Source organism: Salmo salar, chromosome 03 (genome assembly GCF_965601325.2).
Source record: "Salmo salar chromosome 03, fSalSal1, whole genome shotgun sequence".
Taxonomy (NCBI): domain Eukaryota; kingdom Metazoa; phylum Chordata; class Actinopteri; order Salmoniformes; family Salmonidae; genus Salmo; species Salmo salar.
In genome coordinates, this window is record NC_138293.1 from 57,632,022 (window position 1) to 57,651,247 (window position 19,226).

Consider the following 19,226-nt stretch of genomic DNA (forward strand, 5'->3'; position numbering starts at 1 on the left):
TACCCTTGCTACACAGCTTGATGTAAACATTGCAGTTTCCTCCTCAGGTATCCCATTCTCCCTGGAGTAATCTGTCTCAACAGGAGACTATTCGGGTCATGTCTCCTGGATAACTCATCCGTGTATTTTGGTTTATAAATGCATTTATTTTACCTCAACATTACAAGAAGAGTCAGGAAGGATGAAATTAAGCCTACACACTAACGCTGAAAAGAGATCAATGTACAGTATGTTAGCATGACGCCACTTAGTATGGCAGATATCTCCCACTGAGGTGCAGTTAGGGCAAAAGTGGCCACTCAATAGACGTGTGCTGGCAGATTACTTAGCTAATCAACCTCTGTTTCTCCTGTCGGCTCGCTAATGTCGAGCAGCCGCTAATTTGTTGCTCTTGATGGTATCATGGGACTACATCCAAAGGACAAATTGTGGAGTTCGGCGGTTGTTCAAATGTTATCATGAATCATCAGCGATCTGTGAAGCAAAGCCAGAGAGGACCGAATGTTTTTTTTTCTGCTTCTTTTCACCATTTACAACATACGGAGAACCAGAGTAGTACTAACCTCAGACACAAAAGTAAATGTTATTAACTATCCTTCTCTACTCTGATATTCTAGAAGAAATGTCGTTACTCAAGCAGAAGGAAAGAGAGTAGAAAGAGGTGCCGCTTTTTCCGTACCAGTCAGCCGCGGCCAACTTCAATCACTGGTATTTTAGCATTCCTATCTAATACAGCTCTCCTTCACACTCACACAGTGTAAGCTCGGCTAATGACCTAACTGATATTAACGCTAACCAACTGCACTGAAATCATGATGAACAGCAGGGTTTAACTATCTTCTCCAGAATCTTCTTTTAATAACTCCTATGCTGCTAGGAGACCTCTTGAAGCAATACACACAACCCTGACTCTAATGACAGACTTAAAGCATGCTACTAGGGGAAAACCTAGCCAAGCCAAAACAAAGATTCACTCACCTTGTTCTAACCTCACTAGCAGGGAGAAAATGCTCTTTAAATTGGATCTGTTTGGTATCTACGTGTGTAGTCCTGAGTAAAAAACCCTGTGTGAAAAGACTGAGCCATACCTGGATTGTGGTGGTAGCTATGGTGTATTTGTTCAATATTCCAGAGTCCGGACGGAATCTTTTTGTAGTGTGTGTCAAAGCCACTGGACCCCATAAGCTGATAAACGCATTGAATGTCATGACATGTATTGAATCCCATGAAAAGCAAGTGGTGGTCAGAGTAAAACGTTCTCAGAACCTCCCTGCAGCCTAAAAATAAACGTCCCCAGAACAGGCAAAACGTTCAACAACAAAAAAACGGTCAGTTTTACTGGTCAGTAAACATATGGCTGTGTTCCCACAACCAGTGTGAAACTAAAAACATATTTTCCTACAACACATGATTCCACATGTGAAAGGTTATGTGATCACATGTGAAAATCCACGGGAAATATCATCACATGTGAAGTGTTCCAAAACTAAATGCAAAATATCATCACGTGAAGTGTTCCAAATCCATATTGTTTCACATGATTTCACATGTGTAAATCCAAGTGAAGTGTTCCAAAACTAAATGGAAATGTCTCATTTGAAATCCTGTGATTTTCCATGTCAAACCTTAATTTCTCTGGTGACTCCTTAGCCTTACACAATTGCCTTCGCTATTTTGAAATGTTAATGATTTGACACTCATGGCAGGCTGTGTATAAGATTGTCAATCCTGTCAGGACAATAGGCCAGTTTAATTTTCACACCCACTCACACATAAGAAAAAGAGCAGGCCAAACTCTCAGCCTAGCCTATACTACAGTAATCACCTCCAACCTTATGGAAATAAATGTGAAACTCATATTTGAGTAGATCTGACATTCACCTACAATAACCTGTGAATAATTATAGTGTAGTGCAAAACGATACGTCAAAGCTGCATAGTGTTATTAGACTAACACAGGGTTCTTAAACCTTTTCAGCCTGGTACCCAAATGAGAAATTCTGTTTTCCTGGAACCCAAGCTTATGAAAACATGCAACTATACGTACAGTTGAAGTCGGAGGTTTACATACACTTAGGTTGGAGTCATTAAAACTCGTTTTTCAAGCACTCCACACATTTCTTGTTAACAAACTATAGTTTTGAAAGTCGGTTAGGACATCTACTTTGTGCATGACACAAGTAATTTTTGCAGACAGATTATTTCACTGTATCACAATTCCAGTGTGTCAGAAGTTTAACATACACTAAGTTGACTGTGTCTTTAAACAGCTTGTAAAATTCCAGAAAATTAAATCATGGCTTTAGAAGCTTCTGATAGGCTAATTGACATAATTTTAGTCAATTGGAGGTGTACCTGTGGATGTATTTCAAGGCCTACCTTCAAACTCAGTGCCTCTTTGCTTGACATCATGGGAAAATCAAAAGAAATCAGCCAAGACCTCAGAAAAAAAATTGTAGACCTCCACAAGTCTGGTTCATTCTTAGGAGCAATTTCCAAACGCCTGAAGGTACCACGTTCAACTGTACAAACAATAGTAAGCAAGTATAAACACCAAGGAACCACGCAGCCATCATACCGCTCAGGAAGGAGACGAGTTCTGTCTCCTAGAGATGAACGTACTTTGGAGCGAAAAGTGCAAATCAATCCCAGAACAACAGCAAAGGAACTTGTGAAGACGCTGGGGGAAACAGGTACAAAAGTATCTATGTCCACAGTAAAACGAGTCCTATATCGACATAACCTGAAAGGTTGCTCAGCAAGGAAGAAGCCACTGCTTCCATAAAAAACCCAAACTACAGTTTGCAACTGCACATAAGGACAAAGTTAGTATTTTTTGGAGAAATGTCCTCTGGTCTGATGAAACTAAAATAGAGCTGTTTGGCCATAATGACCATCGTTATGTTTGGAGGAAAAAGGGGGATGCTTGCAAGCCGAAGAACACCATCCCAACCGTGAAGCACGGGGGTGGCAGCATCATGTTGTGGGGGTGCTTTGCTGCAGGAGGGACTGGTGCACTTCACAAAATAGATGGCATCATGAGGGAGGAAAAGTATGTGGATATATTGAAGCAACATCTCAAGACATCAGTCAGGAAGTTTAAGCTTGGTCGCAAATGGGTCTTCCAAATGGACATTGACCCCAAGCATACTTCCAAAGTTGTGGCAAAATGGCTTAAGGACAACAAAGTCAAGGTATTGGAGTGGCCATCACAAAGCACCGAACTGAATCGTATAGAAAATTTGTGGGCAGAACTGAAAAAGCGCATGCAAGCAAGGAGGCCTATACACCTGACTCAGTTACACCAGCTCTGTCTGGAGGAATGGGCCAGAATTCACCCAACTTATTGTGGGAAGCTTGTGGAAGGCTACCTGAAATGTTTGACCCAAGCTAAACATTTTAAAGACAATGCTACTAAATACTAATTGAGTGTTTGTAAACTACTGACCCACTGGGAATGTGATGAAAGAAATAAAAGCTGAAAGAAATCATTCTCTCTACTATTATTCTGGTGATTAAAGTGGTGATCCTAACTGACCTAAGACAGGGAATTTTTACTAGGATTAAATGTCAGGAATTGTTAAAAGAATGAGCAATACCTGGGTTGTGGTGGTAGTTATGGTGTACTTGTTCAATATTCCAGAGTCCGGGGGGAGTCTTTTTGTAGTGTGTGTCAAAGCCACTGGACCCCACAAGCTAATAAACATTTTGAATGTCATAACATGTATTGAATCCCATGAAAACCAAGTGGTGGTCAGAGTAAAACGTTCTCAGAACCTCCCTGTAACCTAAATATAAACGTTCCCAGAACAGGCAAAATTTACTTTTCAGTTTTACCGGTCAGTAAACCCACTGGACCCATTAATGTAAAAAATATATAATTGTCACGTCCTGACCAGTATAGGGGTTATTTGTATTTGTAGGTTGGTCAGGACGTTGCAGAGGGTATTTGTTTTATGTGGTTCGGGGGTTATGAGTATTGTAGAGGGGTGTTTTATTTATGTATTACGGGGTTTTGGTGTATGTTCTGGGTTTTGTTACTACGAGGCTTTATACGCACCGAAAGGCAAGGCGGAGAGGAGCCCTGACTTAACTTCCCGGGTGTACAGGAGAGAGCCGCGGAGCAAACCGGAGCCAAGAATGGAGTCAAGCACGGAGCTTGACGCGAGATTCCGGAGGGAGGTACTGGTGGAGAGGGCATGACTGAGCAGGCGTGCAGAGGGGCGAGCGATGCATTACGGCGTGATGCACACTATCTCGCCCATCCGCACGCACAGTCCGGTACGGTCGGTACGGGCTCCGCAGCGTTGCCATGCTAGAGTTGGCACTCAGCCAGGAAGGAGTGTGCCTGCTCAGCGCATCTGGCCGCCAGTGCGTCTCCTCGGTCCAGCTTACCCTGCACCTGCTCAACGCACGGAAGCCCTCACTCTCCAGCACAGCCCAGTTCGCCCTGTGCCAGCGCTCCGCCCGTGCCGGGCTACAGTGGCCATTCAGCCAGGATGGGGTGTGCCAGCCCTGAGCTCCAGACCTCCGGTGCGCCTCCAAGGCCCAGTGTGCCCCGTGCCTGCTCTGCGCACCCAGTCTCCTGTAAGTCTCCCCAGTCCGGAGAGACCAGTACCAGCTCCACGCAGGAGGCCTCCAGTGACACTCCTCAGCCCAGAGCCTCCAGCGACGCTCCTCAGCCCGGAGCCTGTCACGTCCTGACCAGTAAAAGGGGTCATTTGTCATTGTAGTATGGTCAGGGCGTGGCAGGGGGTGTTGTTTTGGGGTTGGTTTGTTTCATGGGGATTTTGTTCTAGTTTTCATTTTCTATGTGTGGCCGGGTATGGTTTCCAATCAGAGGCAGGTGTCTTTCGTTGTCTCTGATTGGAAGCCATACTTAGGCAGCCTGTTTTTTCCTTTGGGTTTGTGGGTGCTTGTTTTCCATTATAGTCTTTGTACCTTACTGAACTGTTAGTCATTGTATTTTTTCTGTTTACGTGTTCTCCTATAATAAATTAAGATGAGCACTCTACACGCTGCGCCTTGGTCCCCTTTCATCGACCGTTATGACATTAGGAGGTTATGGATAAGACCATGATCATTTTTATTTGTCAGCTGACAGCCGAGCATGGATAGTCATGTCACCACCATACGAAATAAGACCATCGATAGTTATTGGAAAGGAGCATCTGTAATGTCTACGCTAATAAATCGGGAAGCAAGTACAGGGAGTGAATTTAATAAATAAACAAACATGGAACAAAACAAGAAACACGAGTAGCGTACAGACATGACACAAACAGAAACAACGACTCATGGGGAAAGAACCAAAGGGAGTTACAGATATAGGGGAGGTAATCAGGAAGGTGATGGAGTCCAGGTGAGTCTCATGAGGCACAAGTGTGCGTAATAATGAGTAAACTGGCGACAACAAGAGCCGGAGAGGGGGAGCAAGAGTAGACGTGACAGTACCCCCTCCCTGACGCACGGCTCCAGCCACAGGACGCCGACCAAAGGGACGGTCGCGAGGACCAGGATCGCTTCTGCTGAGGCATGGGATCCCGACAAGCCAGCTGAGTCACGGAAGCCTGATGAGCTAGCTGAGGCATCCCCTGTAGCTTCGGCAATGGAAGCCTGATGAGCCAACCGAGGCTTGAGAACCTATCAAGCCAGCTGAGGCATGGAAGCCTAAAGAGCCATCCCTGGTTGCGTCAGCAGCCGCCCTTGGACCCGACGTCACCAGTTAAAAAAAAGCAAAAAATAAATCCCTGTTGCTTCCTTTGGTGAGGCACTATTCTGGATCGTCAACGCTAATAAATCGGGAAGCAAGTACAGGGAGTGAATTTAATGAATAAACGATCATGGAACAAAACAAGAACCACGAGTAGCATACAGACATGAAACACAAAACAATATAGCCTGGGGAAAGAACCAAAGGGAGTGACTGATATAGGGGAGGTAATCAGGAATGCGATGGAGTCCAGGTGTGTCTCATGAGACGCAGGTGCGTGTAACAATGGTGACAGGTTTGCGGAATAATGAGTAAACTGGCGACAATGAGAGATGGAGCGGGAGTAGACGTGACAACATCAAGCTCATCACCGTGCACTTTCACCACCCTGTGAAGTTCATAACTTATTTAAATCTGTGCATGCTTTGCCAAGTCGCAGTGGGAGGATCACACAACATAGCATAGTGTGAATCCAAGTTTACTTCAAAATGATGGTTATTATGTCAATATTTGCCGATAAAAGCGTTTCTACTGCAATTGTCGCATATTCTATTTCAGACCAAGAAATTTGCCCACGTATTTAGTTTTGTCGACAAATTCGCTGTTTCCAACAGGCTTGTCTTTACATGTTTTATCCGATGTACTTTACTCGAATAAAAAGGTTTGATGGAAACCTCTTTTGTGTGAAAGGCTTCCAGTCTCTGAGAAAAGAGCGGGAAAGTGATTCCTTTTTTTTTTATCCATGAAATCACTCCCACCGTGTACTCCGACTGTCAGGCAGCTATTCTATCTACAATCATTAATATACAGTATGTTATTCTAATTCTGTATTAAACACTCAAGGCTCTTTTCGCAGACATAACCAAATGTGTCTTTACTGCGGTCACACCCCTACTGTACACAGTCCTCATCCTCTGTGACATATTTCCTTCAATTCCACAGCCAACTGTGTGAAGTGTTCCAAAGGGCCCTGCAGGGTTTCACATAATATAAAGTGAAAAGATAGAGCTGCTTGATGCTCTAGTTCTTTAGAAGCAGATGAAAAAACAGAACAGGTTGGCTTTAATTAAATATACTGCGATAGACGTCTGTGTTTTGGTAGAATCATGGATACAAATATTATGCCTATGAGCGTTAATTGTCAACAAAAATAAACAATTTCCTGCTGCAGAAAGAGAGTGTTATTCAAGATGTGGAAGCTCTATGGAGCACACAGTTTCATGAATATAAGTTTAGAAAGGGAACAACCCAAACTTAGATTTTGATCTTTTCAGCATACTTAAACCAGGGAGCCAAAGAACATAGTGCTGCTTCTCCTTTGTAAACTAACTTATTAGTGAGAAAGGGGCCTGTACGCTTATCCTTTGATACATCCAGTCAAAGTTTGGGCTTCTAATGAGGTTAATAAAATCCAAAAGCAAATAAGGAAAGTAGTTATCATGTCACCGACTTGTTATTAGAGAATACATGGTGGTCCTCATGGTGTGGCAGAAGTTCAGTGCCTTATAAGCTTCCGTCTCCCTCTCATTTGTAATCCCATGGCACTGTCCCAACACTGTCCACTTCTCCTTGGTTACCACAATTTGGAAATTGCATAAATGAGATATTTGAATTAGGTGAAAACAATTAAATGGAAACTCACTTAACGTGGCAGTTAACTATAAGTGGTATTCAATCAAACTGACATTGACTATTTATATAGTTTCTGTGAAGAAAATAAATATAATTGTTACGTTACTTTAGTCAACAATTACACTGTCAGACCAAACAAAATTTGAATTTTCTCTCTTTTTCTCCGTCTCTCTCTCGCTCTCTCTGCTATCCTCTCAGGTGCGTTCTGCGGTTAGGAAGAGATGGCATCGCTGGCAGGACAAGCATTCAATCAGGGCTCGGGTGGCGCGCGCCATGTCCATCCCCACGTCGCCCACGCGGGTCAGCTTCCACAGCATCAAGCAGTCCTCGGCTGTTTGAGGACCAACAACACTCTGCTTTGGCTGAACGCCCCCGTCTAACCTCTCACCGCCAACCACCCCTCCAACATGTCCCCCACAGAGCACCTCTTTACCCTCTTCTCTCCAAACCAACTGAGGGAAACAGCTACCATGATAGTTCACACAGGGTACACTTGGTCTATAAACATAGACCTCACATACCCCCTCCCAGGGAACGGTGACCTCTGTAGTCTCTCGCCTGCTAATACATTGAGGTACGTTCGCTCAGTGCATTCCCTCTGAAAGCTACAGAGGGTCAGGATGACAATGGCCAAACCAAGTAATGTCAAGAGCTGACTTTTTGCCAAAAGGCAGCACAGGGAATTAGTACAATCCCTGTGGCGTTGGCAGATTCAGTTGAGAAGTGACTTTTGATGTCAGATAAAAAAAAATATCACATTTGTCAGTAAGTCCAGTGTTCTCTTATTGTTTTTTATTCTGCAAAATCCAGAAATTGGAGTCCATATGGATGGTGTTGGAGTCCATATGGGTGGAGTTGGAGTCCATATGGATGGAGTTGGAGTCCATAAGAATACTTTGAAAGTGGAAAGAAAATGGTACTGGGGCACGTGCTTGTATCAGTGTCAAATACATGATCCCTGTTGGACTAACTGACCTGTTCAAGATCATTGACACAAACAATTTGATTCTTGTTCCTTTGCATGTTTTTATTTTCTGTGGAGAAATCTTTGACCTTCAAGCTGGCTATGCTTACTGGCGCTGCATCGTAAAGCGAATGACCGCCATGGACCATTCATTTCATGTCTGTCCAGACTACTGTCTCTAGTAAACATTCTCCCATTCCTTCCTTCTGTTTTTCTGATTAATTATTATCTTCATAGAGACCATGTTCTGATGTTAAATCTTTGGCCACCATTGAAGATGGATGCCTTCCCCATTATCCTTACAACAACAACAACCAAGGCATTGTGCAAGCGGAAAAAGTGATGTGACATCCAACACTGTTACTAATGTGAATGAACTGTGAAAATTGGTACACACTGTCAAATCTATCTAGAGGACAAAACAGTTGTGTTTGTGTTTCCCAGTTCTTTCAGGAAGTAAGAATTTAGCATATCTCTCCTCAAATTGTGATGACTTCTTCTCCTCCCTTTCATCTTAGCCTTTTCCTGGGACTCAAACGTAACGTTGGCTTAGAGATAGTCAGACCTGGGGGGGTTGAAGGAAGAGCGGCAGTTTAACATCAATAAGGCATTTCACGCCTGGTAAGGTTGAGTTTTTTTGAGGCGCAAGCAAATACAAACACACACATATGGAGAGGACTTATCATAGGCTACAGTATGCACCATAACTGAAGATATGTTTTCTGTTGCGCAAGGTTGTAAAAGGTGTTAATCTTCAACCGATTAAGCACTCCTTTATAAAAGCACTTTTGTTTATTTCAAATTCCAAAATTACCAGGACCGTAATAAGATACCGTCCACTTTAGTATATCATTGTTGAAAGCTGGATTGGGAGAAATGCCAATTATTAATATAATTATTTTGGCTAGATATGTTAAGGTCTGAGAGGAATGTGGATGTTTTGGTTGCTTCATCTCTGCAACTTGCAAAACTTATCTATACTAAATCTTCAGACTAAATCATTTTGTTCTTCAAACTCTTTCTTGCCATCAAACAGGTAATATGTTATATTGCTATTGTGTCATAGAAGGTACCCACTGGGCACACACTGGTTGAATCAACATTTGTTTCCACATCATTTCAACAAAATTACATTGAACCAACATGGAATAGATATTGAATTGACGTCTGTGCCCAGTGGGTACTGACAATACTTTGCTGAAATTCTGCAAATCTTTCAAATTGAACCACCCATTATGAAGGACCATAACAAATCTGATAATCATTCCAATTCCAGAACATAAAACCATTTATCAGATATTGTCATGCACATAGCACAACTTTTTATTTTTGAATGACACATGAATAAGTCAAAGTAACTAGGAAAAGATTAACACAATGTCTGGCAGATGATTGAGTGAATGCTGACTTTTTGTGGTTTGTTCTGACAAAGGGGAATAGAGTTATGCATATTCAGATAGACGTTGTCTAGACAGGACCAGTCTCAAATGTATTGCAGTAGGATTCCCCTCTCTCCCTCTTTCTCTCTCTCTCTCTCGCTGAAAAATATTGTAATTATGAGTACAAAAGCTGAAATAATTCACAATCATCAGCTCCCCAAAAGTTCCCTTCTTTTTGTTGTTTTGTACATTGGGTAATGTGGGAGCCCTCCCAAAAAGCTTGTGAGCTTGAATCTCAGGGCTCAGAGAACCATTTGGCTTCCACACACTACCCCACACAGCACAGGATGAAACCAATTAAGACCAAAGTTTTACTTGGTGTTGTTAAGATGGCTCACCCCAGTAGGTAGAGCTGTGAGAGGACTGTGAGAGCTATAATGGCCTCACCCACAAGGACTTCTCATCTGCCTCTCTCTCTCATGCGCATGGTCTGCTAATTAGCGTGGTCTGCTAATTAGCTCTATCTGCAGGGAAGTCACAGCTAGTTTGTCTGAAAGCTGAGAGCCAGGGACAATTCAGGGAAGAGAGAATAGTACCAAAGCCTGTATCCTGACACTGTTCCCTGCTGTGCAACATCTCTATGAATGAGCGAGTGAATGGAAGAACCGAGGATTAAATGAAAAAGGCTTTTGTGGTATAGATAGGAACTGAGACTTGCTGGGATTTGACTTAGAATGTTCCCCCGGGCATAGCTGCATGAAGTAGGGGTTGCTGCAGCCCCCCTGATAATTTAAAAAAGTATAACAAAAACGGTGAAAGCACCCTCACTCCAAAACATCTTCCTGCGGCCATGCCCCCAGGCCATAGTTCACAACCAGGGACCGAAAAAGGGATTGTTTAGATATTTTTCTTTAGGGTTTGAAAGGAATAAAGTGCTGTTTTTCATGTATTTGTTCGTACAGACTTTTGTGCTTATTTGGTACACAATTATGACCAGTATTTTCAAAAACTGGTTGAATCATCATTTCAACCCAAAAATTCAATGTCATGTTTAATCAACGTGGGAAACTGATTGGATTTTTACATTTATGGGATTTGTCTTTTTTTCACCCAACTTTTAACCAAAATCAAATGACAGGGTGGCATTTTTGGTAGATTTCACGTTGAATTCACGTTAGTTGACAGCTCAACGAAATGAATATTAAAACTAGACATTGAAGTGACTTCTGTGCCCAGTGGGTATTCAGTTGAAATGCATCCTGAAGCGCTAACTGACATTTAAACACCAAAAGAAACAAATTGCTGTGTTTATTTTGCGAAGTCAAACAAAGCCGATCCTCCGTCGCCAGATATGTCTATAGACAACAAAAATGGTTTGATCTGAATCCTTTTTTTACTCCCGGTCCCTTTTGATCATTGGCATAAAGCATTCAGAATAAAATATGTGATTTTATTGGCAATGTTTACAGATGGCTTTAAGTAATAGTTATAGAACGTATTGTCAGACAGATGTATCGTAATCGCTGAATCAAATGATCACAGGAATCACAGATGCGGCTTCATCTATGTCTGCTGAAGGCAGGCTGATTTCTTTTTCATGGGGAAAATGTGATAGAACTACTGTCCAACCACATCTAACAGAGCACAGTTTATTCCACAATCCCATTGTTTATGTACCTGTCACGCTGTTTAACAAATTGAATGGAGAGAGAGACAGAGAGAGAGAGAGCGAGAGAGAATGTCTGGCTGGTGGTTGATATGTCAAAACGAACTGTTCGCCCACCCAGCCAGGGATGCTACTGCCCTCCAACACACACCATGTATTCCTCAACAGCCAGGATACATGACGATATTACATTCATGAGATTAGAGGTTAGCCTGGAATGGAATTGCCAATGTATGATAGTGTTATGCATTCCAATTTCAGGTGCCTGCCTCCGTCATAAAAATATGTTCTCTCTTAACCAAAATGATTTACCCTGGAATTCCAAAGCCAGTTGGTTCTCTGTTATAATGTTACAAGAACCCTGTTCTATATCACCGCTACCAGATTTCCAAGACTTGTATTCCAAACACTGAATGTAATTCTATTGTGAACACATATTCCAGTTATCATAACCAATAACCAGATGCTATTGAAAACTTTTTCAATCAAATGCAGTATTTCAGTATTTTGTAGCAAATGGACTATACAGCTATTTTCCTTCCTTTTCCAGGAAACAGGAATATTTTAATGAAAATATTTTAATGTATACAGGTGCATGGTCAGACTCCGATTTTGAAATTCTCAATTTGCTAACTGACGTCAATCCAGGGAAAGTAGTTTGAGGCAGCCGTCATTATTATTGTTATTATCATTCTATATACTGTAGATGTCTCTCAAAGTGTGTCGTAGTCATCATACTTCTTTAATATAATACTGCCATTGAAAATGGCTCCAGTATACAGTACACAGACAGCTTCATAATGAATTCCAGTTATTTGCACATATGCTATTAGTGTAGTCAGCTGTCATACCACTGACTGTCTGCCTCATCAGTGTAATCAAATGTTCTCTTGTTTTTCTTTGTCATTACCAAAATAGTTGTGGTCACGAACATCCTCCAAAGACACAAGCGCAGCTATCTAGTCAATAGGCTGTTCTTATTTCTTGCCCTATCTTTTTATTTCAATAAGAAATTCTGCTGCTGCCCTTTCTCTTTTTTGATTGTTTGTTTGGTTTGATTTGTTTCCTTAATTGTGCAGAGGGGTCTTGACCGATTTGTCTCGATGCAGTTATAGTTACTATAACAACGATGTATGTAAGTGTTCTTTCTCGGGTATTTACAATGTGTTCGTCTTTTGTTGTGAAGGTGTAAGATCCAAAAACATTTGTATTTATTTAACTGTCTAAGGCACACAGATTTTTATATTTATCACATTATTTAAAGGGAACAGCTTTTATTGAAGGACACAGGCCCACATTACCTATAATATAGATTGATAAATAAATAGAATTATGTCCACAATGTGTCTACTTAAGATTTTGTGATGAAAGGTGCGATGCGTAGTTTGATGTGATTTTTTTCACTTTTGTTGTTATGTTTGATAATGTTGCAATTATTTTTCTTTCCTCTTTTAAAGTCCAATAAGGAAAAATTGTATTTATAATGTTAATGACTCTACTTGTTCAATGTTGGAAAGCGTTGAGGAATTGTACATAGTTTGTAAAAAAAAACAAAAAAAAGCAATCTAATGAGAGAAAGTATATGTGGAGAGAGTTCAAGATATATGGAACAGTGCTACTACATAAATTGTGCATTAAAATGTGTTTTCTAACAAACCCCCAAAATCTGTCACTGTTGACACTGAGACTGGTGTTTGCGGGGACTATTTAATGAAGCTGCCAGTTGAGGACTGGTGAGGTGTCTGTTTCTCAAACTAGACACTTTAATGTACTTGTCTTCTTGCTCAGTTGTGCACCGGGGCCTCCCACTTCTCTTTCTATTCTGGGTAGAGCCAGTTTGCGCTGTTCTGTGAAGGGAGTAGTACACAGCTTTGTACAAGACCTTCAGTTTCTTGGCAATTTCTCGCATGGAATAGCCTTCCTTTCTCAGAACAAGAATAGACTGACAAGTTTCAGAAGATAGGTCTTTGTTTCTGGCCCTTTTGAACCTGTAGTCGAACCCACAAATGCTGATGCTCCAGATACTCAACTAGTCTAAAGAAGGCCAGTTTGATTTCTTCTTTAATCAGAACAACAGTTTTCAGCTGTGCTAACATAATTGCAAAAGGGTTTTCTAATGATCAATTAGCCTTTTAAAATGAGCAACTTGGATTAGCAAACACAATGTGCCATTGGAACACAGGAGTGATGGTTGCTGAAAATGGGCCTCTGTACACCTATGTAGATATTTTATAAAAAAATCTGCCATTTCCAGCTACAATAGTAATTTAAAACATTAACAATGTCTGCACTGTATTTCTGATCAAACTGATGTTATTGTAATAGCCAACAAATGTGTTTTCTTTCAAAAACAAGGACATTTCTAAGTGACCCCAAACTTTTGAACAGTAGTGTATATAAAAAAAAGAAAATGGTGCCATCTGGTTTGCTTAATATAAGGACTTAAAAAATGATTTATACTTTTACTTGTACTTTTAATACTTTAGCAAATACATTTACTTTTGATACTTTAGTATATTTAAAACCAAATACTTTTAGACTTTTACTCAAGTAGTATTTTACTGGGTGACATCAATCTACACAGAATATTCTGTAATTTCAAAGTGGAAGACAAATTCCAACATTTGTTAAAAGAAAAATACGAAAAATACAACACTAATATCTTGATTACATAAGTATTCAACTCTCTGAGTCAGTGATTACAGATGTGAGTCTTTCTGGGTAAGTCTCTAAGAGATTTGCAGACCTGGATTGCACAATATTTACAAATTATTTTTAAATTCTTCAAGTTCTGTCAAGTTGGTTGTTGATTATTGCTAGACAGCCATTTTCAAGGATTTCCATAGAGTTGCATGCCGATTTAAGTCAAAACTTTAACTAGGCCACTCAGGAACATTTATTGTTGTCTAGGTAAGCAACTCCAGTGTATATTTGGCCTTGTGTTTTAGGTCATTGTCCTGCTGAAAGGTGAATTTTTCTGATAAAGGTTTTCCGAAATGATTTTTTACAGTAGCTCTATTCCGTTTACTTTTATCCCAAAGAAATCTCCCTTAGTCCTTGCCAATTACAAGCACACACATAACATGATGCAGCCACCACCATGATTTAAAATTTAAAGTGGTACTCAGTGATGTGTTTTGTTGGATATGCCCCAAATATAACGCTTTGTATTCAGGACATAAAGTTAATTTCTTTGCCACATTTTTTATAGAATTACTTTAGTGCCTTATTGCAAACAGGATGCATGTTTTGGAAGATTTCTTATTTTCACCCTGTCATTAGGTTAGTATTGTGGACTAACTAAAATGTTGTTGATCCATCCTAAGTTTTCTCCAGTCACAGGCATTAAACTCTAACTGTTTTAATGTCACCATTGCCCTCATGGTGAACTCCCTGAGCGGTTACCTTCCTCTCCGGCAACTCAGTTAGGAAGGACGTCTGTATCTTTGTAGTGACTCTGTGTTTCGATACACCATCCAAAGTGTAATTAATTACTTCACCATGCTCAATGTCTACTTTTTTAATGTTTACCCTTCTACCAAAGGTGCCCTTCTTTGTGAGGCATTGGAATATCTCCCTGGACTTTGTGGTTGAAACTGGGTTTGAAATGCACTTCTCAGCTGAGGGACCTAACATATAATTGTATGTGTGGGGTACAGAGATGAGGTAGTCATTCAAAAGTCATGAACACTTATTGTACACAGAGTGAGTCCATGCATCTTATTATGTGACTTGTTACAAGCATTTATATTCCTGAATTTATTTAGGCTTGCAAAGGGGTTGAATACTTATTGACTAAAGATGTTTCAGCTTTTCATTTTAAATGAATTTGTAAAAGCATAATTCTACTTAACATTATGGGGTATTATGTATAGGCGAGTGACACAAAATCTCAGTTTAAACAATTATATATTCAGGCTGTTACACAAGAAAATGTGGAAAGTGTAAATACTTTCTGAAGGCAATGTATCATAAAGATCGGAAATTCACATACACTTAGGTTGAAGTCATTAAATCTCGTTCTTCAACCACTCCACAAATTTCTTGTAAACAAACTATAGTTTTGGCAAGTCAGTTAGGACATCCACTTTGTGCATGACACAAGTAATTATTCCAACAATTGTTTACAGACAGATTATTTCACTTATAATTCACTGCATCACAATTCCAGTGGGTCAGAAGTTTACATACACTAAGTTGACTGTGCCTTTAAACAGCTTGGAAAATTCCAGAAAATTATGTCATGGCTTTAGAAGCTTCTGATAGGCTAATTGACATCATTTGAGTCAATTGGAAGTGTACCTGTGGATGTATTTCAAGGCCTACCTTCAAACTCAGTGGCTCTTTGCTTGACATCATGGGGAAATCAAAAGAACTCAGCCAAGACCTCAGAAAAAAAATTGTAGACCTCCACAAGTGTGGTTCATCCTTCGGAGCAATTTCCAAACACCTGAAGGTACCACCTTCATCTGTACAAACAATAGTAAGCAAGTATAAACACCATGGGACCACGCAGCCATCATACCGCTCAGGAAGGAGATGCATTCTGTCTCCTAGAGATGAACGTACTTTGGTGCAAAAAGTGCAACAGCAAAGGACCTTGTGAAGATGCTGGAGGAAACCGCTACAAAAATATCTATATCCACAGTAAAACGAGTCCTATATCGACATAACCTGAAAGGCTGCTCAGCAAGGAAAAAGCCACTGTTCCAAAACTACCATAAAAAAAGCCAGACTACGGTTTGCAACTGCACATGGAGACAAAGATCATACTTTTTGGAGAAATGTCCTCTGGTCTGATGTAACAAAAATAGAACTGTTTGGCCATAATGACCATCGTTATGTTTGGAGGAAAAAGGGGGAGGCTTGTAAGCCGAAGAACACCATCCCAACCGTGAAGCACGGGGGTGGCAACATCATGTTGTGGGGGTGCTTTGCTGCAGGAGGGACTGGTGCACTTCACAAAATAGATGGCATTATGAGGCAGGACAATTATGTGGATATATTGAAGCAACATCTCAAGACATCAGTCAGGAAGTTAAAGCTTGGTCGCAAATGGGTCTTCCAAACGGACAATGACCCCAAGCATACTTCCAAAGTTGTGGCAAAATGGCTTAAGGACAACAAATTCAAGGTATTGGAGTGGCCATCACAAAGCCCTGACCTCAATCCTATAGAAAATACGTGAGCAGAACTGAAAAAGTGTGTGCGAGCAAGGAGGCCTACACACCTGACTCAGTTACACCAGCTCTGTCAGGAGGAATGGGCCAAAATTCACCCAATTCATTGTGGGAAGCTTGTGGAAGGCTACCCGAAATGTGTGACCCAAGTTAAACAATTCAAAGGCAATGCTACCAAATACTAGTTGAGTGTATGTAAACTTCTGACACATTGGGAATGTGATGAAATAATTAAAAGCTGAAATAAATCATTCTCTCTACTATTATTCGGACATTTCACATTCACACAAAGTGGTGATCCTAAATGACCTAAGAGATGGAATTTTTACTAGGATTAAATGTCAGGAATTGTGGAAAACTGAGTTTTAAATGTATTTGGCTAAGGTGTATGTAAACTTCCGACTTCAACCGTATACTGTATAAATACTGTCAAGAGATAATTCTGTGGCATTAAGGCTTTTATTTGTCAGTGCTGTCATGACAACTGGCAGATACATGTCACTGTATGCACAGTACATTCATTGTTATCATCACCATATGAATAAGAAGATGATGAAAGTTTCTTTCAGACTAGCTTTGATCCCTTCCACATGACAAGCAAAACATATTTATTGATCTGACAAACCCATACATACACCTTTAAAGCTGGAATCCGTAGTTGCTACATCCATTTTTGGAATTATAAATGAATGATATACCCTTTGGTTCTTGAAGAATATAACATATAAATGCCTCGTGCTCAATTGAACTGTCGTACCCCATCAGAAACCAACATATAAGCTTACTCCAATGTTTGTAAACAACGTAAATAAAAACAAACACTGTATAGCCTCAAAACATGGTTAAAACTATAATTTTGATATTCTGGATGGTCAGCTCTTGCTTCCATACCCCTGTCTATGAATTTTAGAGTGGTTACATTTCTCCAGGCCCATCCCTCAGCATTTTACCAAAACAGAGGCTTCATAACCCTTTTGTTATTGTTTCAACTGCGGATTCTAGCTTTAAGTAAGTAAAGTAATTAAGCCTTGTCCAAGCCAGAGCAACCCATACATGCACCTTTACAAAGATACAATACATTGGTTTTGAAAGGAAAGCCCTTTAGCTTGTGATCCCTCCACATGATTGTGATTCAAATGCTTTACACAGAAATAGCCCCGCCAGCAAAATCCACAGGGCTTAATGTGGATGAGATAATCTCTGGCTAAGGAGAAGAGTAAAAACTGAGTAAACACACCTATCTCACAGCAGCCCAGTGGAGAGAGCCACGGGTCAAGCCGATGACGAGTGAGAGCTTTACAAGTTGCGTGGGTGTGTTTTTGTTCAAACTAACACTTCAGACAGTAGTTACTTAGAAGTTTGCTTAAGACATTTTATCCTTATTTGACTTCTTATTACAAACTATTCAGCCCAGGCGAGGGCTTCGGGCTTACTTATGTAGTCTGCTTCCATTGAGATCTCTCCGTTGGTCACTGTGATTCTATAGAGCGAAAGATTGTCTTTCTCTGAACACAGTACAGCTTCTTAGAAGAGGTCTGGGTTCAATAACACAGAGCACTAATAACTCAAATCAAATGTATTTATATAGCCCTTCGTACATCAGCTGATATCTCAAAGTGCTGTACAGAAACCCAGCCTAAAACCCCAAACAGCAAGCAATGCATGTGAAAGAAGCACGGTGGCTAGGAAAAACTCCCTAGGAAAAACTCCCTAGAAAGGCCAAAAACCTAGGAAGAAACCTAGAGAGGAACCAGGCTATGAGGGGTGGCCAGTCCTCTTCTGGCTGTGCCAGGTGGATATTATAACAGAACATGGTCAAGATGTTAAAATGTTCATAAATGACCAGCATGGTCAAATAATAATAATCATAGTAGTTGTCGAGGGTGCAACAAGCACGTCCGGTGAACAGGTCAGGGTTCCATAGCCGCAGGCAGAACAGTTGAAACTGGAGCAGCAGCACGGCCAGGTGGACTGCAGCAAGGAGTCATCATGCCAGGTAGTCCTGAGGCATGGTCCTAGGGCTCAGGTCCTCCGAGACTGAAAGCAGACATGTAGAAAAGGAAAATAGATTACCCCTGAAAGTGATGTTATCTTCAACCTCAGTGAGACGATTTCCAAGTCAAACTTAATGTTGGCTGCTGTGTTTGTGGCTATGTTGTTCTGTCAGACTTGAGTGTACATGCATATGTGTAGACGGATGTGTCCCTTACGGAAAAACCACATGATTTCACATGTAAAATCATGTGTTTTTGGAACACTTCACATGTGACATTTCTCAAGTGAAAACGTGTTTTTGGACCCTTCAAGTGATATTCTATGAAGTTTCACATATGGATTTTCACATGTGATCACATTCTTTCACATGGGGATAACAATTTGTGATGCCCTGCAAACGAAAACAAGTCCTTATGATACACACATTATTTGTACATATTTGACACACTTTGACATACATGACTCCATTGTGTATGTTTATTTATACATCAATTATTATTCAGCATGTGCTTACTTGGGATTTGAACTCACAACCTCTTGGTTCATGGCATTCCCATCTTCTTGCTACGCCACCATGTCTATGTCAATAACTGATTTCACCTGTATTCCTACACTTTAGACTTCAAAGTAAATCTCAGGTTTCTAAAAATACAATCAAGAAAAAATATTATATTTGTCATACAGAAAACCCTCAAAT

The 19,226-nt window shown here is 40.6% G+C and overlaps 1 protein-coding gene across 1 annotated transcript in view; it reads left to right on the plus strand.

Moving 5' to 3' along the window:
* Positions 1-10,637, plus strand: part of LOC106600876 (corticotropin-releasing factor receptor 1) — a 183,636-nt gene extending 172,999 nt beyond the window's left edge. The window contains exon 14 of the mRNA XM_014192620.3: positions 7,544-10,637. Within this exon, the coding sequence (XP_014048095.1) occupies positions 7,544-7,684 (141 nt within the window). The 3' untranslated portion in view covers positions 7,685-10,637. The remainder of the gene's footprint in view (positions 1-7,543) is intronic.
* The last annotated feature ends 8,589 nt before the right edge of the window (positions 10,638-19,226 follow it).